Source organism: Python bivittatus, unplaced genomic scaffold, assembly GCF_059951505.1.
Source record: "Python bivittatus isolate LINGU-HERP-01145 unplaced genomic scaffold, Pbiv_v1 ctg000070_np1212, whole genome shotgun sequence".
Taxonomy (NCBI): Eukaryota; Metazoa; Chordata; class Lepidosauria; order Squamata; family Pythonidae; genus Python; species Python bivittatus.
Genome location: NW_028277034.1, coordinates 12,044,024 through 12,071,887, shown reverse-complemented (window position 1 = coordinate 12,071,887; position 27,864 = coordinate 12,044,024). Strand labels below are relative to the sequence as shown.

General features: G+C 37.0%; 1 protein-coding gene and 1 long non-coding RNA gene across 5 annotated transcripts in view; one reads left to right on the top strand and one right to left on the bottom strand.

The window, feature by feature from the left end:
* Positions 1-241: 241 nt before the first annotated feature.
* On the bottom strand, positions 242-20,779 carry HPGD (15-hydroxyprostaglandin dehydrogenase). Its single transcript, XM_007432067.4, has 8 exons — positions 20,647-20,779; positions 17,467-18,060; positions 16,399-16,522; positions 10,118-10,224; positions 6,818-6,914; positions 3,608-3,684; positions 2,179-2,342; positions 242-896 (listed from the first exon to the last, which is right to left on the bottom strand). Exons 2-8 carry the CDS (start codon positions 17,557-17,559, stop codon positions 779-781), a joined length of 780 nt encoding a protein of 259 aa, XP_007432129.1. The 5' UTR covers positions 17,560-18,060; positions 20,647-20,779; the 3' UTR covers positions 242-778.
* A 722-nt stretch (positions 20,780-21,501) lies between these two features.
* The window catches only part of LOC148216844 (uncharacterized), an 89,196-nt gene continuing 82,833 nt past the window's right edge, over positions 21,502-27,864 (top strand). For all 4 annotated transcript variants that reach the window (XR_015794409.1, XR_015794411.1, XR_015794412.1 and 1 more), the window contains exon 1: positions 21,502-21,774. This is a non-coding gene — a long non-coding RNA (uncharacterized LOC148216844). The remainder of the gene's footprint in view (positions 21,775-27,864) is intronic.

Below are 27,864 nucleotides of genomic sequence, written 5' to 3'. Positions count from 1 at the left end.
GCAGGGGCTAGTCCAGGCAGTCATGAGAAGTCAACACTGACTTGAAGGCACATAAAATAAATAAATAAAAATCTGTAATTGGATGCTGTATTCCAAATGTTTAAAATTTTGTGCTGAGTCATGTGATTGTCTCTAAAAGATTCTGCCAGCAGAAATCACTCACACTCCCATAGAAAGCTTGTTTTGTTTGTCTTCCTAGTACAAGTGTCTTTTGTGAGAAAAGTGACCCAAATGATGAGCGTTTTCTATTTTAATGAAAATATATAACAATCCTACATTTAACACAATGACTTCATATACTGTTAAATATGCCTGTACAAACGGGAAAAACAGACTTGGCAAAAATTTATTACAAATATAAAATTATTTAATTTGAATCAAATCTTAAATATGCAATCCTGTACAATGTACACCAGACCCTGACAAGATTCCATGCTACATGGATTGATCTGTGAGTGACAGAATGTGTACTGCTACTATTCTTATCTTAAATCTATACTGTAAAAACACTAAATTGAAACTTAACCAGTTATCACTACATAAACATCACATTTGTAATTGTATTTTTCCACAAATAAAATTATATAGCATATTTGTACAGCATTTGAAATATTAATTGATGTAAAAATAACTAATTTCTAATATCAAAAATCCTTCACATACTGACAGAACTATTTGAAATGAACTGTTAACATTAATCAAGATTTTCTTGTTGTAACAATTAGTAAGGAAGCAAATATTACGAATTATTCTAAGAAAAAAATAGTAAGCTTTATTTTTATGGAAGTGGGCAATATTCATGAAAATTAATCCCTTGTTTTGTAATCTTCATAACTTCTCCGTTTAATGAATCATCTTCAAGGAGTTTTATCAGTCCTTCAGCAATTAGTGATGGCCTACAAGTAAATTCATATCACATGAATTAGACAAAGGTGAGTAAAAATATTAGAAGTTATTTCATACTTCCTAAACTATTAAAAGAAAAAAGAAACACAAATGAATTTCAGTTTTGTGCAAGGATAAATGTACTTGAGGCCCAGTCAGGTAAATAATCATTTATCAAATAGTTGGATCTAATTTATTTCTATTCCTTTTCCCATCATTATGATAACAAAGCAGACATTGTACATCACAGATCATACAGTAGTTTTAACACTAGCTGCAATATCCTGAGGTTTGTCTCTGGGATCTTGCAAGAGTTGAAATAAAAGTCAGGCCTGAAGCTTATAAATACCTCACTCAGTCTCTGAACTAATTATATAAAATCCTGTTCAAGGTGATATAGAGACTAGATGATATTGGATAGTACCAGAAAATTTGTGACTATTTTAGGCCTCCAACTTTTCCCATCTGAATATGTGTCTATTATAGTGTAGTGAAAAAAATCCACTTTAATGTTGATGTGAGCCTGTGGATTCCCTAATTCTAACTAAGCTTGCCAAATGCAAGATTGTTGGGCAATGCAATCTTGGGTTAAGCAATCTTGGGTTACTTAATATGTACTTTTTGCTCCTTGGGCCATTGTGGCTGTTCAAGGAACCATATTTAGAGGTAATGCTAAGTGTTATACTATTCAAGGATTTGTCAAAGTCACTACCTCCCATATATATAACTTGTCATGCGGGAGTAATCTGAAGCTGCAATCACTGATCTGCAATTTTCCTTAAAGATGTATTCCAAGCTTCAATTCCTTATTTCCAATAAATCCCCCATATACTTTTAAAAAAATATAAAAATATAAACTGTTCAAATGAAGAGTTTAAAAATAAAAATGGAAAACACCATTAAACCAAATACATTCCAATAAAAAGCTTATATAGAAAACACAATAGCTGGGCTTACCCAAAATAGTAAGCTAAATAAACAAAAACAGTATATGCCTGGTTTGTATCTTATGGACAACGATTGAATAACCGGCAGGTGAATGCAAAGCCCTTTAATAAAGCTATGATCTGTATAATCCCAGGCACTGGTTCTGATGCTTTGAAAAGAGCCTGTCATGCATATAAATGCTTAGAGATAGCCAAGCAGCAGTATAAAATAAAGATTCCTTTGAATCAATTTAGATTCCCTGTGACTATATGGACGTGTCCATGTAGTTTTCTTGGCAGCAATATAGAAGTATATAATTCTTGTTGAGCTAAAGACATTAAGTAGAACTGCATGATCTTTACTCACTCCAAAATGCCATAGAATTGCATCTTATCTTTGATTTCCTCTTTGAATGAATAATATAAACCCATCTTTTCTTCCTTGAAAGCTGTCTGAAGAATTGGTGTGTTGACAAAACCAGGACAGATAGTATTTATTCGTACCCCATAATTTTTTGCTGTAGCAGCCATCTGCAAAACAGGAAAGTATATTTTGTGCTACTGTTGTGATGTAGTAAGAAAACATTTTTTACATGGAAAAAAAATATCAGGTTCTATCTTTGGCATATTTAATTCAAAGGAACATTAAGTAGTCATGCTGGTAACCATGCGGAGCACAGTAGGCAATATCAGAAGAACAAATAATCTGATCTGAAATAAAAAAAGAACTTCCTATATTTTTAAGTATTGTCTACTGTATGTACAAATACCGTTTCATTCAATCAATATTTAAAATGATAATACCTTCTCTTTTTATCATTTATATTTTTGTGTTGTTACTGCTTAGTCCTTCAGTCACTCCTGACTCTTTGTGATCCAGTGGACCTCGTTCTCCAGGATTGTCTATCAGTAACTGCTTCTTTGAGTTTTTGTAATCTCATATTTTTGTCATCAGTGATTATATTCAACCACATAGTCTTCTGCTGGCCTCCTTTTCAATTGCCTTCAATTTCTACAAGCATAATGTGAAGACACATCAATTTCCATTGATTCTTGCCTTTATATTATGCGTATAAAATAGTTAAGCCTTAGCTTCATTGTTAGTGCTTCCAGTAAGCAGTCTGCTTTTACTTCATCAAATAGTGAAGATTTGTTTTCTTTTCTTACAGGGTAATCCCAACAATTCAGAGGCATCAGTTTTTCTTTCTTCAGTCTTTCTGAGGATGCAGCTTACATAGCCACGTGTTACAACTAGGAAACTGTGGCCTTCGTTGTCAGTATGATGTCTTTACATCATATTAATATTTTGTTTAGATCTCTCATACTATATCATAATATAGTCTTTCTGCTAAGTAATAAACATCTCTTTATTTCATGACTACAATCATCATCCTTGTGAATGTTTTAACCTAGGAATATAAAGTCTGTTACTACTTCAGCTTTTTTGCCTATTTGCAATGGAGTATTGGACTAGCATTGCCTGTTGACATAATCCTACTTTTTTTTTTCTTTTGACCAGTCTGGCCTTTGCATTCTCTTTTTTCACCTATATGCTGTCACAAAATAATTCTTTGAGCTGAAATAAGTCTATCATCTGTGAGTTATGTTCCTGCCAAATCAGAAGCTTTTAGCACTGCTTTCATTTAAAGGAGAACCTCGGAGAACCTTTGGTTAATCAAATTTGAAGAATTAGGAATTCACACACATGCGCACACACACACACACACACACACGAAGGAAATAGAAAGTGGGCTGATCAAGAAGAAAGCAAGAATTTTTTCACAGACTATACTCACAGCCACTGAACGTGTAAATCCAATTACCCCATGCTTTGAAGCAGAATAGACTGGTTGGTATGCAACTGGCCACAGCCCTTTAACAGTAAAAAGAAAAAAGTTCAGGGATATTAAAGAACTTTAATATTATAAAATTAAAAAAAAAATTACTGGTGAAAGTATATAGCTTCCTTATAATATTATTTTGAGGTTTGACAGTAATTATAGAAGAGGGTCAACAGATGGTTCATTTTTGTTAAAGCTAGCATTCTTCAGCACTTGATCTCCAAAAGTGTACAGAGTACATAGGAGCAACCTGTCTTCAATACTTTAAAGTAGGTGAATCTTTTCCCATGCCTTTTGGAGACTGAACCTGAATCTTAAGCTCCACAGCCATTGTTACTACCGCTTCTTGTTTTTCCTATTTTATGACCACTCAAAAAAGCAATTAAAATGGATATTACAAAACAATATCATTCATGTGAAAACATGTGGAGGAGAGAAACGGCTATAAGGCTATGATTTTCCAGAAAAAATATTTTTCCGGAAGCTTACCTATAAAGGGGTACACAAGATAGTGTCTTCTGCTTGTGTTAATTCAAACTGAGCCATAGGTGGCTAACTCTAACTGATTAGCCTGTATAAAACAGTCCTAAAAACTTCAATGAGTAGCAGAACAGTAATATGATACAGCAGCAGTCAAAATAATGCTAACTTTGTATGATGGAAAACTACAGAAATGGAAAGAAATAAAATAGAAAGATAGGGCAAGGAAATGAGAAATGCTCTGCCTGTACATTTACTGATTTTAAATAAATAGTCTACTCAGCTGATTGATAGATTATAAGAAAAGCATAGGTATACAGACATTGGCAGCTACCTTGTAAAGCTTTCATGGAAAATCCACTTCAATCTATTGGCCATCAGCCTCCTTTTCTAAAAATAAAAGACTCGAACCGGGCTGTTTACTGGTATTATTTCTGGGGTTTTTTTCCTTAAATAAACTACATGTGATTACTTTTCTCTACTATTTAATAGTCATAAAACCCTGATTTCGATATATGCTGATGATATGACTATTTTATTTTTTTGTGAACTTAGGTTTTAGAAGAATGATGAGATACAGATACAGAAACTCTGAGTATTAACTAAGGAAGAACAAAAGTGATGGCGTTTGGTAGCAGAAACATTAAGCAGAAATAGACTATTCAAGTTTGACCAATAAAGTAATGTTCTTCCTTGAAATATCTGGATTTTACTTTCCATAAGTCATTATCCTAGAATGCTACGACATTTGGACATGGCTAGTGAACAGTGAACCATCTTAAAAATTATCCTTGCGCAAAGGAGAATTGACAAAACATTTCCTGGTCCTTAAAAGCTTTCAGGCCAACTAACATTTTTTTTTTTTGACTTGTTGATTGTGATTCTCATCTATAATTGCCTGAGTAAACCACATCCTGTTCACTTTTCTGTGGCTGGTATTATTAGTTTTTTGGCATTTATGTACGGTTTTGTTTTACTAGTATAACTTCCCGTGTTTACTTGAACTGGAAATAATAATCTTTAATGGACGCATAGTCTCAAGCTATACTTGAACAAAATAATACTTTGTTCAAAAGTCAGGAAGTTTAACGATAAAAAAATAAGTTTTTTCAGCCCTCTTTGCACTTCATATCTAAAGCAGAATCTTATTCATGTATACTCAAAATAAAATACCACTGACTTCAATAGGACCTCTCTCTCCTCAATTCTAATTCTGAATTTTTGTTGGGCCTAGACAAGGTGGTCTAGGTTGGATGTACTATATTCAGTACAGTCCTATATTCCTTTTCAGCAATGTTTCAGCCTATATGAAGATGGCTTTGTGGAGTCCCTAAGCCTTGTGTTCCTCTCTACAGGAATCTCAGTAGACATGTATCAATCCCATTTTAAAGAACTATCTTGGTAGAGAGCACTAGGCTGATCTCTCACTGCTTCTATCTGACCAGGACCTTAATATATCTTTCTCAATTTTGTCTGATGTTGTGCCACCATTTCAGTCTACAACTGAAGACTAGTACAAAAGTTGTGATTGCCACTATCTGTATTATTGTTACTTTATTAATTTATTTTATGTAATGTTAGTGCATTTTATGTCTCCTTTTTAGTTTTATTAATTATAGGCTTATGCATTTTTACTGTAGTGTTTTCTGGCCTAAAGGCTGTAATAAAGGTTCCTTATTTGATTTGATTGTTAGAAGTGGGTTGGGAGATTGCTCCACAAAGCAGTTTCAAAGGGATGCTTCTCTTAAAACCTTATGAAGCAAAATTTCCTTTGAAGCTCTGCATAAACCTAGGGATTAGAACAGCCTACCTCCCCACTAAAAACTTTTAATGCTTTAAAATGTTCTCCTATATCATATATTTAATCTCATAATTAGATAACTTCTGTAACTTCTTTCCTACAAGCATATTTTTCATAACAATTATCTTTGGACATGGGTAAGTAATCCAAACCTGGCAAGGATAAAATGCCTTATCACAGTAGCAAAGAAAAGATCCGGCAGCAGAAGGTAGAGGCATTGTTAAAAGTCTGACAGAAGTCAAGATTCAGAGAAACAAAGAAGGACTAATACATCTGAAAGAAATAGTTGACCAAGATCAAGAAAATGTTAAAATTAACTGCCGCAGGAGAGGATAAGGGAGCAGGATCTAGGCAAAGTCACTCAGCTTGAGATCCTGGCTTTACTGGGCTAAATGTATTTGCATTAGCTTTGGTCATTATGGACAGAGATAGGTAAGAAGGTTCTTTTGAATGCAGAACCCAGCCTATCAGGTTTCTTGTTACTTCTTGGATTTATGATTATATACCATATAGTCTTCTCTTGCCTCCTATCACAAATGTCTGAGCAAAGCTAGATATAAGGCTTTCCCCAAAATATTTCAGCATGCTGACTGACCAAATCATATTGTTTTTCCATGCTTCACACTTTCACAAATAAGGGATAGCTAAATGCATGATGGATGGTGACACAACTTATCAGCGTGCCTAAGTTATATAAGAAGAGAATCAGAAAAGAGGAAGAATTAGAGTTTCTACCCTCCCCCCTTCAAATCTTAATTACTGATGGTTTTAATGCTGCTGTAGGTGATTACAGTGATTTTGGGTCTAGATTTTACAATGTGTTTGGGAATTAAATATTATGGAAAAGCACATATACTATAAAATAAAGCACACAGTATTTTTACCTGCTAATGATGCTGTATTAATAATAGCCCCTCCATTGCCACCGTTTTCAATTTTCATGTATTCTAGTCCAATATATGTTCCTCTAATTACTGAAATCTGATGTAGAAAATACAAGGGACTTATCACATATATTTTATTTTCATATCTGTTTTTAAAAATCTTGAATAATTTTAAGAATGCTTCTTTCCTCTTTTGTGGCCCACACATCCCAACATTACTTCTCATTCTAACTGGAATCTTTCTTTTGATCTGCTTCCAACCTTGTAATATATTTTCTTTTTAATACATATATGATTCTGAGTTTTCTCTGATTGCTTAATAGATGCCTGAGGCACTTCCGATATCTGCCAGCTAACTACGAAAGAACTCCACACCTCTCAAAATGCCACGCATGTGTAGTTATCACTTAGGATTTTCAAGCTTTTTATCAATGTTATCAGTCCTTGTGTGCTGTAACTAAAATAAGTAATCTTAAAAACCATTGTCACTGTTATGCTATAGCATTTGTTATAGTGACAATTAAACAGTTTCATAATTGGGGAGATCACATAGGGGAAAAAAATCAACACATGGGAAAGCAGGCAAAACCAAACAGGTATTGAAGAAGTTGTTGTGAAAGTGTTGGCGATTCAATGTATAATGGTTGTACATTATTCAGTGAATTAATTACTTAATTCATCAGAAGATTACTTTTTATTTCTTCTGCTGATGTTCCTGAGCCAAGTTAATAGAGTCATGACTAGTTCTGGGACAGTTTGTTCTTAACAATGACGATAGTTGTGGGAGAACTGTTTGTAGTCAGTCATCAAATAATAAAACACTCTCTCACCAATCATTTTGGATGGATTTGATAATCCAATTGATGCAACTATAATTTGTCATAATGAAAGAGCAGGAGCAGGCAAGCAAAAGCAACAGTATACATTGGGAGGAGCAGCCCTGTATAGTTCATCTGTCAGCACTTGAGACAATTAAGTAACCGGAAAATAAATATCTTTGTGGGACAGCAGTATCATCGTAGAAGAAAACAAACATTGCATTCAGATTGTCTTGGTTTAATTTTGATTTCCTAGCTCAAAGAAATCTTCAATCAGCTGAAAAGGTCTGAGAACCTAAAGGCTTCTATCATTCAGAGTCTTGAGTGCTAAGCTAACTTGTTATAAGATAGCTATATTTTTCTCTCTACAGGAGAGAAAGACTAGTTGAATAATTATTAATACATTTAAAGTTGACTATGATTTAGTGTAAGTTTTATGACTTTTTTTTCATGGTTGTTCCTTCAAGTCAGTCTTGACTCCTGTTAACTGCCAGCATAAGTACCTGCAATTTTCTTGGCAACATTTGGAAGTGGTTTGACAGAGTGGCTGTCATGTGGAAATTACTTATAACCTTTACTGCAAGACTAGAAGCATCTCCATTTAATATTATTAGGCATCTATTTGTTGTTGTTCATTCCAAAATGATATCAAATGTGGCTTTAGGACTTGAACAGCCCTTAAGGATTTTAGCCATAGGTAAAAAAAAAAAAGTCTGATCCCACATTTTACAGTAGGCTAAGCTTATGCACATATATGTCTTCTTTTGCATTCTTCAAAACAAACTTCATATCTAGCTGTGCTGTGTCCTTGAAACAGCTGCATTTAATTTCTAGAGAGAAGAATATGGTGTATGGATATGGTGTGAACTATGAAAGAGGTCTATTCATAGTCACATCCTCCTGTACAACTTTGCTCTCCCCTCTTCCATAAAAACACTGCAGACATTGTTTTTATTTGTTTTGAAATGTACAATTATTACCTTACTGAAGAGAAAACTGACATCTGATCATATTTTGTCAGAAATACTCCTATAGAAGATGAAGATTCCTACTTGTTGATGGTATTTACTCATTCCTAAGTTGGACCGATGGCATGTTATATACTGAATGTGTAAGAAGGGTAGCAATCCTCTTAGGGACTGCGCTGAACATTAAATTTGTGCAGAGAGCATGCTTGTATGAGCCACAGTAGAAAAAGAATGAGGCCAAAGTAGGCAATATTACAACTGTTTTTGCCATTATTTCCTCCTCATTATCTTCACTGTAAGTATTGTAGACCTTATCATGATTATCATCATTGCCATTGGTCCTCTCACTATTACTATTCATTAATAAAATAAATAATACTGATAATTATTATGGTAATTTTCTCAGCTGCTGTATATAGCTATTTTTGTATTGTTTTTAATTGTTTTTATTGTTTTAGAATTGTTCACCACCCAGAGTCACTTGGTTGAGATGGGTGGCTATAGAAATTAAATAAACAAACAAACAAATCAATGTTAGTATTATTAACAATTGTTTTAAAATCACATTCTCTGTGCATTTCTTTTTCACCTGCTTATAGCTATATTTATTGATTGGTACAACTTCCAGTACCTTATTAAAAGGAAGCCAAAAGCAAAAAAGAAAAAAAAAATAGTCTTTTTATAAATATTGTTTGGAGTAATTTAATCTGCGTCAGTTTGATAGCCACTTTTTTCAACTTTCTACCCTTGTTTCCACTCTGCAGTTGATGTACAAATGAATTAAACCTCAACTATTATGTCCAGCATTATGAAGGGAATCCTGCTTCTGTATACTTTTAGTATGATAAATTAAAATGAATTTTTATGGGTTTGATGACGGAGAAATGTTGGAATATACTTCCAATGGTAAACATGTTAGCACTATTTTGCAAATAGTAGTATGTTGCAGTGGTGTAACACTTGAGGTGTTTGACTTGGAAAGGGGACTCTTAGAAACAAATCCTTATTTATGCACAGAACCTACTGGCTGACTTTGAATTTTCATCCCCAAACCTACCTCATAAAGATGTTGATTGGAGACAACATTTTCAGAGAAAAAAACAGGATACAAACAAACAGGATAAAAACAAATATTCATACTGCAACATACTAAGTTTCTTAATTTGTTTTTCCTAGTGACATAAAGTCAAATTAATTTTCACATTAATAAAGCAAAAGTGATCAGATTTGTTATATAACACAGTTCTAGAATAGTTTTTAATAGGTTCCTACATGAAAACTAAGAGTTCAGGAAGCTTGACTCAATATAAAAATCTTCAGCAGTTTTCAGACATCCAAAATCAAGTTATTTAAGAAACACCTGCTTGCATTAAAGAAAATAAATGCAAATATCTAAATATTACTAATTCTGTATATATTTGGAAATAACAAAAAAATAACCCATAAAAATATAACATTCTTACTCTTTACTTCATTTTTTTCCCTTTTAAAAATACTGTATGTATTAAACTTACCAAGTTGATTTGGACCGTGTTTTCCCAGTTCTTTTCATCATTCACTCCAGCATTATTAATTAGAATATCCAGATTTCCAAAATGTTGAATTGTGTTTTTAAATGCATCTGTGAGTAAATTTGGGTATGAGTACAGGGAAAGCTGTCTTTATCTCCATGGAATAACATATATTATAATGATTTATTGATGATTGATGACAATTATACAATCAGAGCTATGGATTTGCTTTAACAAAGTGAATCCACAGTGATACAGTTATAAATATGACTTTCCAAATCATTCATCATATATATTGGATCTGCATTATAACTTTTATCAATAGAATGGATACCCTAATTTATAGACCATCTTTTATCTATCCACATTGGTGAACAGATGTGGTCGAAGCAAAAATGGTTTGCAAGGATAGAAAGTTATGAAAAAGTATAGTGAATGATATTTGTGTAAACTAAGTATAGTTAGAGTTCATTTTATTTTCTCTTATCACCTGCCTTTAAATTACCTTAGGTTACTACTCATTCTTTTTCTGTGGTTCTGTTGATTAGCTCAAAAAGAAAGAGAATGATGGCTATGTGTTGGTGTGTATCTCCACAAATAAGCCCCAGTGAATACAGTGGAGCTTAATCCAAGCTACTTCTGTGTGGCAAAGATGGGGAACCTTCAGCCCATAAATTAGTCTGTCAGATCTCCCAGACAGCCTATAAAGACTCAAGTGACAATCTAATGCATGCAGTTCGGCTAGTGGAAAGTATAAAAAAGGATACTTGGAAGAAAGAAGTGAAAGAAGCTGTGTGAACTGAAATGAGGGAATGCTAGGAGCAGGATTTTAGAGATACTTATAGGATAGTTGGTAATATAATGAAGAATGGACTAGAAGATAATGTTACAAATGTTACATTTAAGAAAAAAGTGTCAGTGAAAAAGGTGTCATGAACATTGGGAAAATGTTGAAAAATGGTAATGCTGCAGGTATAACAGCACAACCGAAGAAATGTTAAAATATGGATCTGGTTTGCTTAAGAAGTGGCTGTATAAACCTCCTTAAGTGTGAAGACTGCATCTATACCTGATGATTAGAAAAATGCTGTTACTGTGACTGTATCAAAGAGTAAAGTACAAGAGTGAATGCAGGGACTACAAGTGTGTTCGGAAAGTGTGATAGGATTAAAATACTACATATTAGATTTTGTATTATCTACTACAATAAATACTGAGTGTTACCTTGCTGAGTTCATTTGGGAGAAATCTTATCAGTATCTTTTCTAATAGGTGAAGAAGAAGAATTTTATTTACATCCTAGGTTTGGTTTGAAGTTGGAAAAAGAGAAGTAAAAGGAGTTCCTATATATTCAGAAAGGGTATTAAAATATAGCATGCAGCTTTCATTTGAGGGAGAAACCCTAACTGTTTGTGACTAACCAGAAGAGGGAGTTGGGGACAGTAGGGAAAGCTCAGTGAAAATGTTGACTCATTGTGCAACTGCTGGGGGAGAAAGGCAAACGCCAGGCAGGAAAGGAAGGTTAAAAAATGCTAGTACCAAAATGCCTCCACATAAATATATGGAATGAATATACTTGGAGTACTGCCAATAGTTCCTGTAGGCATGGCAGAAAAATGTATTTGGTTTGAAATGAACTAGAATTCAATTATAGAAAATATCCACAAGAGTTCGCTGCTTTTTAAAAAATACATATAAACATCTGGACATTAGGGGAAGTATGAAACACATCTGTGAACTTAAGCTGGAAAAATTGAAAACTGAACAGAACCTGGCTTGACAGATTCACCAATTCCTAGTTAGAAGCATGTCTAAAATACTTAGGTGAAAAAAGTCAGAAAAGGGAAACCAAAATGATGAAAGAGCTGAAGCTGAATGGGAACTGAAGGAGACAATGTTGGGAATATTTGACTTAGAAAAGTACGGATTGTGTGGAGAAAACTGATGTTATTTCTTTTTCTCCATATCTCACAAAGCTGAAATTAGGATCACTCAATGAAGATGAATGATGGTAAACTCAGGATTTAATCTTAAGTGCTAATTACGTCTGTTCAGAAAACTTTCTAAACGTTTTTCCATTTTCACAAATACATTTATAAGCCAATAAAAATAAACTATTATTCTTATAGTACAAATTATACACAAAGCATGACTCTTGTTTTTTCTGCAGCAGATTAACAGTTATTCCTCTGGAAACTGTTCAGAAAGGTGTCTCAGGAAGATAAGAAGTACAAATGGTAAGAGTTAGAACTTTTGAAAAGAAGATTCAGACTACATGGTTCAAGGAAAGCCTCTTGGCTAAATGTATTTCAACTGTTGTCCTATTTCATCTTGACTTTAAACAGTTTTTCATGGAAATCCATTATTCCTATACAACAGATTCTTAAGCACTGAAAAGCCCATTGAAACCAGTGGGCATTGCTAAGTGTTTAAGTGGGCGTTGCTAAAGGTTTAAGATCATGCCAAGCCACACAGTTGTCAGCAGAACTGATTCTCCCCCCCCCCAACACCCACCATTTACAGACTTGCCTTTAAATTTTACTTTAAACCATTTTTAAAACTTGAGGAAGTTCAAATGTGGTTTGTGAAGCAGGCAGAAGTGGATATTTAAAGGGAAGATATAACTTTTTTATGTTATAACTACTGAACTCTAAAGAACATCTTTGAAAGGAATGGTATCTTCTTTATGTATGACTATAATAGAATATGAAATTTAAATTTCAATGTTCATAGTATTAGATTTGGAAAATAAAAGTATGTATTTGAATTGTTTTAAATTTCACATACAGACTTTGTTCCAAAGGTCACAAATATGCTAAAATGTCTTTTTCTTCATAATGTGCCAGTATTGCTAATAGTTCACATTTTACATTTATAAATCCTAGCTAGATGCAGATTTCTTTCTAGAAACTATAATTGCATGATAGACTTAGAAAACATCATTGTAGTTTATGACCAGTAAGTAATAAAAATATGACTATGTTTACTTAAGATTCATGTGTTCATGCTTCAAAATATGTATTATTTCCACTGCCTGCTGGTACAGATATATCTGTATAATTAGTTTACATATTGGACAAGTGTCTTTATTACAAAGAACAAAACTTTATTACAAAGGCCATTTTCTTTGTTCTTCAGTCTTTTACAGAACTTTTACATATGATTCCTCAGACTTTCCTGGAAGCCTAGCTAGCAGAGACAATACTGTCATAATAGTCATCTCTAGAATTTGAATAATGTAGCAACTTAATTGACCATTTCAACCTTATCACCTCCATATCGAAAACACTGATCTGAATAGTGTATTCCCTTGAATCTTCAATCCTAAAGGATTGACTGGAAGCTGATGCTGGGTTTAACTGGAAGCATGAACTTCTTTAGGAGGAGAGCCTGATTAAGATGGCTCCCCAAACTGCTGACAGATCTAGAATATTTCCAAATGCCATTTGTGGAATTACCCAGCAATCTGGAGCAGAGTTCTGTAGGATGCCTTGTTAGATTCTGGAACACAAAGGTGACCACGCTGCTTAGCACAATTGCTCCTGAGTGGCCTCTCCCCAGCCACTGATCCTGAGCAGCTCCTTGCTTCTCTGGGGAATTTTAGGAAATGAAGTATGTGAAGGGATGCCTGGCGATGATGGAAAATGACAAGGGAGTATGACTGGGCACAGGTATGAGTTCAAACTGAGTCTCCTCCACACAGATATGGATAGCAAAGTAAAATCACTTCTCTGTTCTTATACCTTTTGTTGAATGTTCTAGACCCTTTTAGGGAAGAATGGGCTGGAATAACAAATTAATATCAATTTTAGTTGTCCAATTGTTTGCATTTATTCCAAGTTGGAAGCTGGGTGGATGGAATTTATTGAGGTGTCAGGAGTTACATCTTGTGATGTTATCTTGAGCATGTGGATATCAATGAAATGTATAAAATTATCTTTGACCTTAGTTCTGTCACTTGTGCATTGGAATCCTGCCCCATATGACTGGTAAAAAGAGCCAATGAGGGGACTAGGATTTGGATACATGCTGTACTCAAAGTTTGCTTGAGACACAGTGACCTTCTAGCACTTCTGAAAAAGACACTGATCCATCCACTCAGCCCTGGAAGTGGAACAACTTTTGCTATATCGCCAAACTCTCCTTCCTGGGAAAGATTGTTGAGAAGTGCTGAGGCTATCTTTCAGAGGGCTTTGGAGGATATGGATTATCTGGACCTAAGGCAATCTGGATTCAGTTTTGGAATGAAGCAAAAAAAAAAAAAAAATGAATTGGTTGCTGTCATGGATAACTTCTAATGGGAACTAGATGGAGGGAACACAACTATCTTCTTCCTAGATCTTGCAGCAACCTTTGTTACTGTTCATCATAGTATATTTTTGGATTACTTGCAATGGTTGGAAGTTGGAAGCACCATGGTTCTGTTCTGTCCTAAGTAGGCAAGTCCAGTCAGTGGTAGCAGTGGTGGGAAGGGATTGGGCCTTTGCACTATTTGTTATGGGGTGCCATAGAGCTTTGTCCTCTCTCCTGTTCAATATCTATATGAAGCCACTTGGTGAGGTCACCCACTGAGTTCAGGGTGATGTACTGTCAGCTTCACTTGGTAGACCAGACCAGGAAATCAATCCCACAGGAAGACTGAAACTACTTTTATTGAGACTGACTCCAATAAGAGAATCTTGCAAGTCTGATTGCACTGTACCTTCTTCCTCTTCCTCAAAATATGGGGTTCCTTCTAGATCTATAGATCCTGCTAGAAGAGCAGGTAGGGCCCATGGCCAGAGACTCTTTGCTTTGGCGTGTTTGCCAGTTGCAGCCTTATCTAGAACAGGATGTGCTTAGAACAGTCTTGTCATCTTTGCTTAGATTACTGCAAATTGCAGTATACGGGTTTGCCTTAGAATCATCCAGAAGCTTCAACTGGTCCAAAATAACAGTGTGTTTCTGAGTGCAGTTAGGTGCTGGTCACCACCTTTAAAGCCCTAAATGGCTCAGAGTCTGGCTATCTAAGAAACCAACTTTCCCAAATAATTCTGCCTACCCAATCAAACAGCCAGATAATGTGTACTCAGGCTTCCCATCTACCAAGCAGGTACAAGCAGTTTCTGTACAGTCTCACATTTTGTGCAACAGCTTACCCATGAGATGCGGGTGACTCCAATTTTATAGCCTTCTGGAAAGTTGCAAAGACTTGGTTTTCCCAGAGAGGCTTTTGGGAATGATTCTAGAGCCACTGATGCTGGAATCAGCTCTACTGTACTGTTATATTATATTATTTTGTATCTCTTTCTATATTATTTTATTATTATTCTTTTAATACATATACAGTAAACAGGTTATAGATTTCATAATAAATAAACTGCAAGATTGTCAATATATTTCTGTCATGAAACTTTGTCTAGGATCAGAAACAATATATCTGTTTGGCAGTGAGACATTTGAACACCAATGTTCCTAATTCATTCGTTTATTACCTCTTTATTCAGTGTGGTCATAGCCACTAGAGTGAATCCATACTAGTGGAATTTTGCTTCTTTAGCTTGTTCCAGGAAAAATAGTAGCTATCCCATAATATTATACCAGAGGCAGTAGTCCAAACACGACAAACAGTAATTTTAGTTAGCCACTTAAATAAGACAGTCCTAGCTCTTGCTTTTTCTGTTTCCTGGCCTGTTTTACTGGTAAAAAAAAAAACAAAAAACCAGTGGATGTTGTGTTGGGAACATCCTTAAAATACTTATTTTGAATTTAGATTGTACTCTTTCTAATGGTTTGAAATTCTACCCCCCAACCCAGCGCTGATCTCTTTGTCCCTCCAGACAAAATTAGGTAGCTGCTTCATTCTTTTTTTCCTAGACTATATTTAAGGCTGCAAATACATGATTTTCCTGCTATACAGAAGAATGTTAATGCTGCCACGGCACACCTTCTTGCTCTCTCTGTAACATGCTCTAATTTCATCTCCTTGTACAATGGACATAAAATCCTTCTCCTATTTCAAGGTCCTGACCTGTTCAATTTGATTATCATCTATCAGCTGCGTATAAATTCTGTACCTTTTAGCAAAAAATGATGACCTTTATTTATCATAATTAGTAGGCTTTCCACATAATAAATGGCAGGAGATTTTAGCACTTTTTCCAGGCTTATTAAGGTGGGAGAAAGTATTAATACAGCTTCTGCATATAGAAGTAACAACACATATCTCTTCGGCTAGATGGAGATCAAGACTTGTTATTATTTAAAATAGGACACTACAAAACTTTTTGAAAAAGCCTTCTAACCTTTAAGTTTTTCTTCATTTGAAACATCACATGGAATGAAGAGAGTTCTCTGTGGATCATACTGCTTATCAAAGGCATCTTTGCTGGCTTTGCCTACATCTGCATTCAGATCTACAAGTGCTACCTGTGAAAAAGCAGACAATGTTCAACACAGGCCTATCAAAGTAGGTGAATATCCTGATATAGAATTTGGAAGAATTAGTTGAGCCTTTCTTAGGTATAAAACAGAGAAGGAGAGGAGGGGTGCTTTAGAGAGTGGTGATTAGCTGATGTAATATCTACATTTGTACAAATATGTAGCTTTATATGGAACAAACGTGGTAGAAATTACAAGCATATTACCTAACCTATAATATAACTTATTTGAGGACATAAATCCTGGTGATTTTAAAGGGAAGGCTAAGTAAGTTTCAACTGTTTGCAGTGTTTTACTCCCTAGAAATTCTAGATTTTACTACATAAAAATGAAGGAATATAAAATTCCCTGACAGCAACCCAGTTGAATTTGGCATGACATTAAATGCAGTACCAGTCTACTATATGGAGCAGTAGTGTTTCCAGAGATTTGGGGAAAACATGCATGCCTGTTTTTATCAATGCATGTGAAAAAAAAATTAATATTAGAAACTATGAAGACAAACACCAAATCCTGTTTCAAACAGGCCCAGGGAAGTAATGGGTTTTATGTTGGCCATTCTCTAAAGAGGACTAAAAGAGGATTTTACCCATTCTCTGCACATATCAACTATATACTGTACTTTGAAACTTGTGTCATCCATTCTGTCGCTTCTACCCCCCCCCCCTTTCTCTCTCTCACACCCACACACCCACACACAGAGAGCAGCTGCGGAGCTCACACTACTGGAGAGACAAAACCAATAGCTTTGAGATACTTACATGTTTAAGAAAAAGGAGGAGTCAGTTTGATCCTACGAACTCCAAGAGAAACTTCTATCATTGCTCCCCAGCGCGGTCGAGGAACGAAGGACCGTGGCGCGTCTGCCAGTGATAGCGAGCATTTTCCCTCCCCTCCCCTGTGCCCGGGCAACCCGCGGTCGGCGCGCTTACCTTGCAGCCCTTTTCCAGCAGGGCTTCGACGAACGCTTGGCCTATGCCCTGAGCTGCCCCAGTGACCAGCGCCACTTTGTCCTTCAGGTGCATTTTCCTTCTCTTTACTCTGTTGTCCACGAGGGTCCCTTCCGCTCAGAGCTGCACGGTCGCTCCGGCGATTCTCCTCGGCTGCTGCTTTTCACCTCCCCGCAGCCTCCAGGCGCGGAGGAGAGCCAGGTCTGAAGGAAAACCGAATCCGGCACGGCCAAGCTGAACTTGGTGTCACCTGCACTGAAGTTGCCTCCCTTTGCCCCTCCCCTCCTCTACCTCCACTCGCAGCTTCCCCTTCTGGTGATTGTCCGGCGGGCTGTCCCCAGGCTGAATTTCGTGTGCCAGCCTTCGCGTTTTGTTTCTTTCCGGAGATAAAAAAGCAGGCTATCTCTGTCCTCCCGTGCCCTTCTCATTTTATCTCGCTCTTCCTCTGCCCCATTTCGATGAGCCAACAAAAGTCTGAGGCTATTCCTGCGCTCCAGCAAGGGACGACCCGGCTGGTTATGCCATAGCTTTGAAAGGAGGCATTTGTATAGGAAAATGCCCCGCAGCTGAAGAGCCCTGGAAAAGAAGGAGCGCGCAGAAGGATCATTGACCGGGCTGGGACCACCTCCAATCGTTATAAATAATTGTGTGAAAAATACAGCAAGGAATGGAGACTATGAAAAAAAAATGAGTAGTCCCTGAGGAAAATTATAGCCAACTCTTTCTGTTTATTTTAAAATTCACACTGAGGTCTATTTCCTGTCACAGTTGGAGAAATTGTTGTGATACATTAATTTTTAATGATCAGTTTATCTTTTATTAATATCCTCTGTTGACAGCCTGGCATTGGGATAATAGCCATCAAGAATTATGTCCCTGACCATGGAATGTGGCCTCTGAAACTGAAATTATGTCCGCTAAAAGTAAAGTTGTGGTGATTGATTGATGGCAGTAGTACAACCCTGAAACAGCATTTTGGCCACTGGCAAAACTTAGAAATGTCTAGGATGTTGTTTTTCAGGAACTTTAGCATTTTGATCTTAAAATACATGTAAAACAGAGAATGCTGCTTGGATAATCCCATAAAAATGTATGATTTCCTTCTTCCATCTTTGATAGTTGTCTGCCCCCTTCTGCACTCATTTTTAAAATTAACCTGGAAAGGAAATAGGGCTATCTGTCGGCACATTCCACTGGTAGTATGAACTGATGTCCCAGTTATTCAAGTTAAAGCTTAATTTCTCAGTTTTTACTTTTGCTGATGTCACTGATAAATTCATGGAGATCCACCAAGGGTCTTAAAGTCTTAGTGGTACCTCTGGGCTGGGAATAAGGATGGGAACAACATGCCTCCAGACAGCCTTGGACAGACATATCTGGTTAGCCACTCTGAGAATTCTGAGCTAATTCTGAGCCTGATCCAGGGCTCTTTTTAGATTCATATGTTTTCACATGTATACCATTTCAAAAGAGCTGAGCACTAACTCTCCCATAGTCAAACGGTACTTTTTTCAGGTGCCCAATGCCCAGTTTGGAATATTTCCTATAGAAAATATAATACGACACAACTGTCTTAAAATAAAACTGAATAAAATGAAAATTGCCTTGGTTTTAAGCCTCTCTACTAGAAGCACCCCGAGAACTACTGGATGTACAAGCTGGGTTTCGAAGAGGCAGAGGAACTAGAGATCAAATTGCCAACATTCGCTGGATCATGGAGAAAGCACGAGAGTTCCAGAAAAATATCTACTTCTGCTTCACTGACTATGCAAAAGCCTTTGTTTGTGTGGATCACAACAAACTGTGGCAAATTCTTAAAGAGATGGGGGTACCAGACCATCTTACCTGTCTCCTGAGAAATCTGTATGCGGGCCAAGAAGCAACAGTTAGAACCAGTCACGGAACAACCGATTGGTTCAAAATAGGGAAAGGAGTACGACAAGGCTGTATACTGTCACCCTGCTTATTTAACCTATATGCAGAGTACATCATGAGAAATGCCAGGCTGGAAGAATCACAAGCCGGAATTAAGATTGCAGGGAGAATCATCAACAACCTAAGATATGCAGACGATACCACCCTAATGGCAGAAAGTGAAGAAGAATTAAAGAGCCTCTTGATGAGGGTGAAAGAGGAGAGTGCGAAAGCTGGCTTGAAACTCAACATTAAAAAAACGAAGATCATGGCATCTGGACCCATCAATTCCTGGCAAATAGAAGGAGTAGAAATGGAAGCAGTAACAGACTTCATTTATTTGGGCTCCAAGATCACCGCAGACGGAGATTGCAGCCATGAAATTAAAAGACGCTTGCTCCTTGGGAGGAAAGCTATGGCAAACCTAGATAGCATATTAAAAAGCAGAGACGTCACCTTGCCAACAAAGATCCGCATAGTCAAAGCTATGGTTTTTCCAGTAGTAATGTATGGCTGTGAGAGCTGGGCCATAAAGAAGGCTGAGCACCGAAGAATTGATGCCTTTGAACTGTGGTGCTGGAGAAGACTCTTGAGAGTCCCCTGGACTGCTAGGAGGTCAAACCAGTCAATCTTAAAGGAAATCAACCCTGATTGTTCATTGGAAGGACTGATAATGAAGCTCAAGCTCAGATACTTTGGTCACCTAATGCGAAGAGAGGAGTCTTTGGAGAAGACCCTGATGCTGGGAAAGATTGAAGGCAAAAGGAGAAGAGGACGGCAGAGGATGAGATGGTTAGATAGCATCACTGAAGCAATGAGCATGAAACTGAGCAAACTCAGGGAGGCAGTGAAGGACAGGGAGGCCTGGCGCAATATGGTTCATGGGGTCACGAAGAGTCGGACACGACTTAACGACTGAACAACAACAACTAGAAGCACCAAAAGAGTCAAGTTTAGTGTCATAAAAAGGAAGCTGGAGTAGTGTTAATTTCACTGGATAGTGAAAAATTAGCATATAAAAGAGATCTGGATGTTCAAATGCTCTACTGACAGTCCTTTCCAACGGTTCACTTAAAAAGGTTCACTTAAGGTATTAGTTAAACTGGTGCCTCCCAAACTTTTTCCTTCATTACCCCAAATTCAGGGGGGACAGAGGGTGTTGGTAGGTATATGCATGCAAATGAAAGGGGGAAGGAGGCCGTGGTGCATGCAAGCGAAGAAAGGCTGGGGTGGGTGGAGGAAACTTACCTGAGCAATTTGCGACCTCCCCTGCCAGCTTCCCCAATGACTTTGCTTGTGGGAAGAGGGCAGGGAAAGTTTCAAATGGTGATCACGTGACTGCAGGACACTGCAACCAGTCATAAGTGCGAGCTGGTTGCCAAGCACCCAAATTTTGTTCACGTGACTGCAGGGATGCTGCAACAGCTGGAACTTCAAGGACCAATCATAAGTCCCTTCCTTCAACACCGTTGTAACTTCGAATGGTCGCTGAACGAATGGTCATAACTTGAGGACTGCCTCTATTACATATAAAAACAATATCATTGAATGATCTTTATGTCATTTCAACAAATTACCATTGATGCAGGTAGTCCCCAGTTTAAGAACAAGATCCGTTCTCAAAGTCTGTCCTTAAGTCGAATTTGTATGTAAGCCAAATTACAGTATAATACTGTATAAGTAGTATTGTGTAATGAACTTGAACCATTGTGTATTTAACTCAAATTTTGCTACAATAGGCTCTGTTCTTAACTATGGATCATCTGTAACCTGGGCGTTCTTAACCTAGGGACTACCTGTAATTTCATTGATTTTCATCTTAATAGAAATACTTTGGCAGATTTTGAGTATAGTTTAGTACACGTGGCAATCTTTAAGTCAATTCAAATGTCCTTGTTGTGAATGGGTTTGTGTGTCGTTACCCAAAGAAAAATAACTTTTACCCAATTTTGGATAATTTACCCAGGTTTGGGAAGCAGTGAGTTAAACTCTCTGGGTCTGTTGTTGTCCACTTTTCTGAACATCAACAGTTGGTGGGAAGCACACCATCGCAGCTTTAGCCCACTGTCAAAACCATACTTCCCCAAGCCTATTGAACAGCAAGTTGAGGGAGGAGGGCAAATGTCTGATGAAGCCCAGCAGGCTTGTTTCGAACCCAGGTATAGCGTTCTTTCAAAGAGGCACTAAATCTACTGCCCAAACAACCCTGCTATACAGCTGAATGTAGGAGAGGCTGAGCTGCAGAATAAAGTGCTGCCTCCATTATCCTGCAGATCAGCTGTCCGGTGTGCAGAATTTTAAAACAGCACTAAACCTGCAGTCAAAGCACAGCTACCCACAGCTGATCAGCAGTTAGAGGAACAGCACAGTAAAGTGGTGAGTTTTCTGAAACTAATATGCCATTATATTTTTAAACATTATCCATAGGTCTTTTGATTGGTAAAAATCAATTTGTGTTTGCCTGAAAGTTATTTCCCCAAACAAGTGATTCTGAAAATTGATATTCTCCAAAGAAGTGATATTGTCTTAGGTTGGGTGACAAAATAGTAATGAAGGGAGATAAAGTGGCTTTTCTCCCTACTATGTCCATAATGGGTCTTCCAGGTGGTAATAAATTTCTGGTCTAATTGTTGAATTATCTGTATAGAACAGAATTGTCAGTTGCTGTTGAACTGTTCAAGAAGCAGCATGACGCAGATAAGCATGGTATCTGTCTGAGAAATCAACCCTTTCCACATCAGAAAGCTCTCTTCTTTGAATTCAGCAATATTTCTTCCAGTGTAAATTGGATCTTCCTATCTGTAATAAATAACTTGTATTTTGGATGTATTATTGTGAATAGCAGGATGAAGTTCCTTAACTACAGCAGAATTTAAGTTTATTAATGGTGTAGGAATGTGTACAAAATCAAAACAAACAAAAGTTTGGTCTTACTTTAGAACAAAACAATCCCACTTAAAATGACTGTCAAGAGGAATAATAATAATAATAATAATAATAATAATAATAATAATAATAATGCTTTAAAATGCCAATAGCAAACTTTAGAAAACAGTTAAGTATGCTTTTTGTAGTCCTCCTCACAGACAACCAAAACCTGAGTTCAGCAAAGAACAATTAACAATTGATTCACTTTAACAAAGTCTGTGAACATAACAAAATACACTTTTCTGCTATTGGCTTGAAGCAATGCATAGGCACCAATACATATATTTGGCATTCTCTTAAAACTGAACAAGCAAAGCAATGTAGTATTTACATTTTGCAATCTAGAAGCTTAGTACAGAGCAACTTCATATAAGATAGGGAATGCACACCCAAAGAATACACAGAATATATTATGTTGTATGAACTCTAACTTCTCCGTAGCAAAGAATTTAAAATATTACTACCCTTAGAGCAGACAGTCAGTCATACTGGCTGGTCTGTCATTCTGAATTCCTTCTAATGCACTATCTTGTGGTACTGGGCTCTGAGTGGATGCCAGTGGTATGGAAAGGAGGGAATAACCTTCAATCTATCTCTAGTGGTAGGTCAGACCAGCACATTGCTGCACATTGTGTATTAATACAGTCACACAATCTGACTGAATTACAGTTCTTCTACCCAAATAAACAAGGCAACCATATCTGTAGGGTGGGAGATGTAGAAATTTAAATAATTTAAGGACAATGTGAAGCAGAGAGATGGGGGAGAGGAAATCTCACTACTCACTACTGCTTAACTAATCAGTTAGAAGTACAGATTAATTCTTGCAGGAAATTGGATGGAGGAAAGGGTTGCCTTGCTAGGCAACAATTGTTTCTCTATAAATTTCAGCCTCCAAGCTTATCTTTGATCTCCAATTTATGTCACTCCATAAAGCAATAGTTCACACTTATGCTCAGTCTCTGAATGTGCTTGACTCTCCTTTATCCTAATCTCCTTTTTCTTCAAGGAGCTGCAACCATTTGTAACAGAGATAGAATTATGCCTAACATTTTCTTAGCTAATGCACTTTCCAACTCTGATGGCTGGCGGGAGAAATCAACAACAACAACAACAGCAAAAAGCTAATTGCAAAGTACCAGAATTTGAAACAATATGGAACAAAATCCTTTTTTTCTCCAGAGACTCATGAAGGCAACTTTAATCTCAGGATGACACCCCGTCTTTGAATGGGTAGTCATGATTCGCCTTCTCATTTTAATTCTCCAGGAGGCGGAACCATTTCAGTATGTAGCAAACAGTATGGTCAGAGTGAACTGGAACTCCCTAAGAGGGGAAGCATCTCTAAATTCTGTATTAATTTAAATTACTTATTCTGTATACCCCTGATCAGGAGATAAGCTTGGATAATCTTAGGATTTTCTTTCCTCTCTTTTGCTTTGTTTTCCTTTCTTTTCTTGACAACTTGGCCAGAAGTATGATGTATCTGAAAAAGCAGAGATGCAAAAAGCAATTTTGGATGCTTTGAATTATTGCAGAACTGCTGTAAGTTCACAGTGGCAGAAGAGAAGAAACAGATGAGGCAGTGAAGCTGAGAACCCTATCAAAAACATAACTGTGTCATGCTTTTCAGCTGCCAGCAGATATTCTTGACTTCCTCTTTCTCCACAAAACCAAAAACAAAATATAAGTTGCTCCAGCACAGACTCCAGTAGTCAAGATAAACAGTTTCTACCTGTGAAGCCAAGGATGGTGAGCTCAAATTCCCAGATGGATGGTTTGAACAAACAGAAAAATGTACCCCTTTTCTCTTGTGCTGCTCCTCAAAGAATGTAGGAATCTGGCAATTTAGGAGACAAAGCAAATCCTGTATAAATATTATTTTTGACAGGAGCCAAAATTAATTTCCTTGTCAGAAGCAAACTTCTCATTATACTTTTATCCTTTCTTCTTTGGAGCATTTTGCAACTGATTATTTCATATATGTTGAAATCATTAAGTCTTTAAAAATTTACTACTGTAATCCATTCAAACTCACTCCCCCCCAAAAGCCCTGAGGAAGATTATGGTTTTTAGATGCTTCCTAAAGGTTAAAAGGGTGGGGGCTAGCCTGATCTCAGACAGTAACCTGTTCCAAAGTGAGGGACTGCTGTTGTAAATGCCATTTTCTCCCCCTTGTTCTAAGAGTGGCTACCTCCAGGATCTTCTTCCGGCCATATCAAGTAGGAGAGGATGGGCAGATTCTACCTGGAAAAGATAGCCCTGAAGAGCCATAGTTTTATAGGGCATAATAGGCAATAGCCAGCATCTTTAATTGGTTACAAGATCATATTCCTCATTATCAAATGTTAACTTTCAAACAGGCATTTGGGAACTCCCCATGGTTTCCTCAATAGATGCTTCTATTGTACTTGTAGCTTCCCAGCAATTATTCCTGCAAATAATGGAGGTGGCCCAAGAGTCCATGTGGAAAAGACCTGGAGACAGGATAAAGTATTATGCTTTCATCAGTTGTTTTTTGCCTTGCTACTACTACCACCACAAAAGAAACTGCTAATAGAATGTATCGGCTAAGTTGACTTAGGATGGACTGAAGAAGAAAAAAAACCCTACTCCAACAACTCTCCTTGCCAATTCCTTGCTAAATAGCTTTCAGTGTTGGGCTATAGTGTGGGTTTTCATATAGGGCTCAGTTGCACTGATTGAGAAATGGAGGATGCTAATTCAGGACTATAGGGTCATCTTTGTTTTGTTTTATTCTGAACAATGTATAAATGACTCTCAAAGCTCTAGTTCCCTAAAACTGCTAATTATGGATTATGGTAAAAAACAAAAAACAAAAAAACCCCATCCTATTGTACCCAAAATTTGTGCAAATAACAGAGGGTGTGGAAGCTCAATGACACATATTCCTTTTGGAATTTGCTTCTTTTCACCAGTACACCTGTACATACTAGGATAGGGGAATCCAATCTGCATTCCCACCAAAAGCAAAACTTGGTGTATAAGTCTTTCTATGGAGATTTTCTTATTCAGGTGCAAAGTTTATCTGCAGAACATATGATCTGGGGCTGATATGTAACCACAGAGTGGACAACCAACATATAAAAGCTATCTCAGTCCACAGAAGGAGGGTGTGTGTGTGGGAAGCATTTCAGAAAGGACCTTCTCTTTTTCCAGAGCATAAAAGGAGAGTAAGGGTTTAATACTTTCAGTCTTGCAAGATCCTGTTAATGTAACCTAACAATAAAGACAGAGTTAGTACTCATAGTTGTGCTTCTTGTCTGGACTAGCTCGAAGGGCTAACACATGGGATTATTGGAACAACCACAGAATATATAGATCTTCAGTCAAGTTGATTAGTAAGCATTCCCTTACAGCAGCATATTACTTAAAACTGTAATCGAATAATTAAAACAGTTACAATAATAATTGATATGTTATTACTTTAAATAATAATAATTTGAACTAAGTATCTCTTATTTGGCTTCCAATCAAAGCCAGGGTGTCTCAGATGATCATTGCCCTCTCTCTGTTGCTTAGGAGTTGTTTGGTGCTGAAACACCTGAAACCTGGAAGGCAAATTTCAGGCATATCCCTGCCTCTCCCAATCAGTTTTGGGAAACACATACCAGATCGGCTTGCTCATCCATGACCAACTCATGAATGAGTATTGTCTCTCTAACAGCAATCACTAACCCAGCTTGAGGACTCCCAGACCCAGGAAGGAGGCATTTGGACTAAAATTGATAACTGGAATCAAATGATTAATCCTCCTTTCTCCTTGATTAGCCAGCTCAAACACCTCCCACCATACATCTTCTGTCTCCTCCCCAATAAAAGCCTTGACTTATCCCTCTGGCATTACCACCAGCAGCCTTCCACATGGATACCTCTCTACTTCCCCCTGCAACTACATCCCCAGGTGGCCTAGTTATCTGGAGAATACCAGTCCTACTAGCCAACCCTCCTACTATACCACCCTGCATTCCACCTTCACCTCTGTTAGTCATCCTACTCACCACCACAAACACACTAAACTAAAACTACATCCAGTCTCCATTATACTGCACCTGGTATACCCTTGAACCATCCAAGGGAGCCATTTGCTATTGTTTCTTGTCTCTCATCCAGAGAACAACTGATCACCCACCTTTGCCTACCCCCTGGTAAGTACAAAGACCAATGTCAGTTCATAGGCAATAGCACACAGCTCTACTGATGAACAGACATTTTCTCATTGCCTCAATCAAGTCAACAGTGACATCCACAAAACTCCTTATAACTCTACTGGCCTCTGCCCTGGCAATCTCTGACCTAGCCCTTCAGCCTCTGCTGTAGCCATCCCAGCTTGTCTTTGCCTGCCCCAAATGGCATCATTGTTTTTTATAACTTTATTGAAGAAAACATGCATGGTTTCCATCCCTGTTTAATCATAAATGTATACACTGATTTTAAATAACAAATGAAGAGCAAAATGAACTATTCCTTATATGCCTTTAGCAACCATCCCAGTTTAATTGCTGTAAGTAGTTTTCTGACTTCAGTGCAATTCAGTTACATCAGTGTTCCCTCTTATCTCCCATTCTTTTGCATTATTTTTAAATAGATTTTCCTCCCAGTGGACATTTTTGTCTTTCCTCTATTTCCTTTTCTAATCCTTCAACCTATCCCACCCAACCCCAGAAATTATTTAAGTTTTCTTTGGGCCAGATTAAATTAAGGGTAACGTAAAGAATCGAAACAAAAATCATAATTGTAGGGAATGGAGTGAGACAGTTTGGAACAGTTTATTCTCTGACATTATCACTGTGCATGTGGATGGTCTCTTTGGCAGCCAAAGCAGAAATGACCACGAAGGCACAACTCCTTGGCCAAAGGGGAATGGGCAGTTGTGCAGTGGACCAAATGGAGCATTGTAGGTCACCAGCACTCCTTCTACATGGGATATAGAAAGTTTGCATAGGAAATATATTTTGTATTATGATGGAAACTGCCGTTTCCAGGCTTCAGCTTTCTTCAATATGGGCTGCTAACAAAATGGAACTTCCAATGTGTAAGTGGGCTATCTTAGAGCCAGGGCAAAGAGGCTATGAGAATGAACCACAAATTAGAAATATGTGGTAAGACCCATTGAGTTCTACATTAACCTTATTCCCTCTCATTACCTTTCATGTGTAGACAGTGAATATTTGCAGTAAAAAACTATTTTGTCAATGGGGACTCTAGATTCTAGTTTTCCTAAGTTCTCATTCATATAAGGACCAGAATATAACAAAAAAGAGCAAGTGTATTAGTTCCACTCCTTCTTAATGGGATGATAACAATTGTCATACTCTGTTTCAATCACTTGCTTTCATTGTTTGCATTTCCTGCCATTTGTTTGCTTTCAACAGCTTCTTCTATTACCATCTTATCAATGAATATAGGTTGACAGTATAATTTGCAGGTGATTATTTAGCTGAAAAACTAATCATACTTTCAGATTCTATTCTATTCTATTCTATTCTATTCTATTCTATTCTATTCTATTCTATT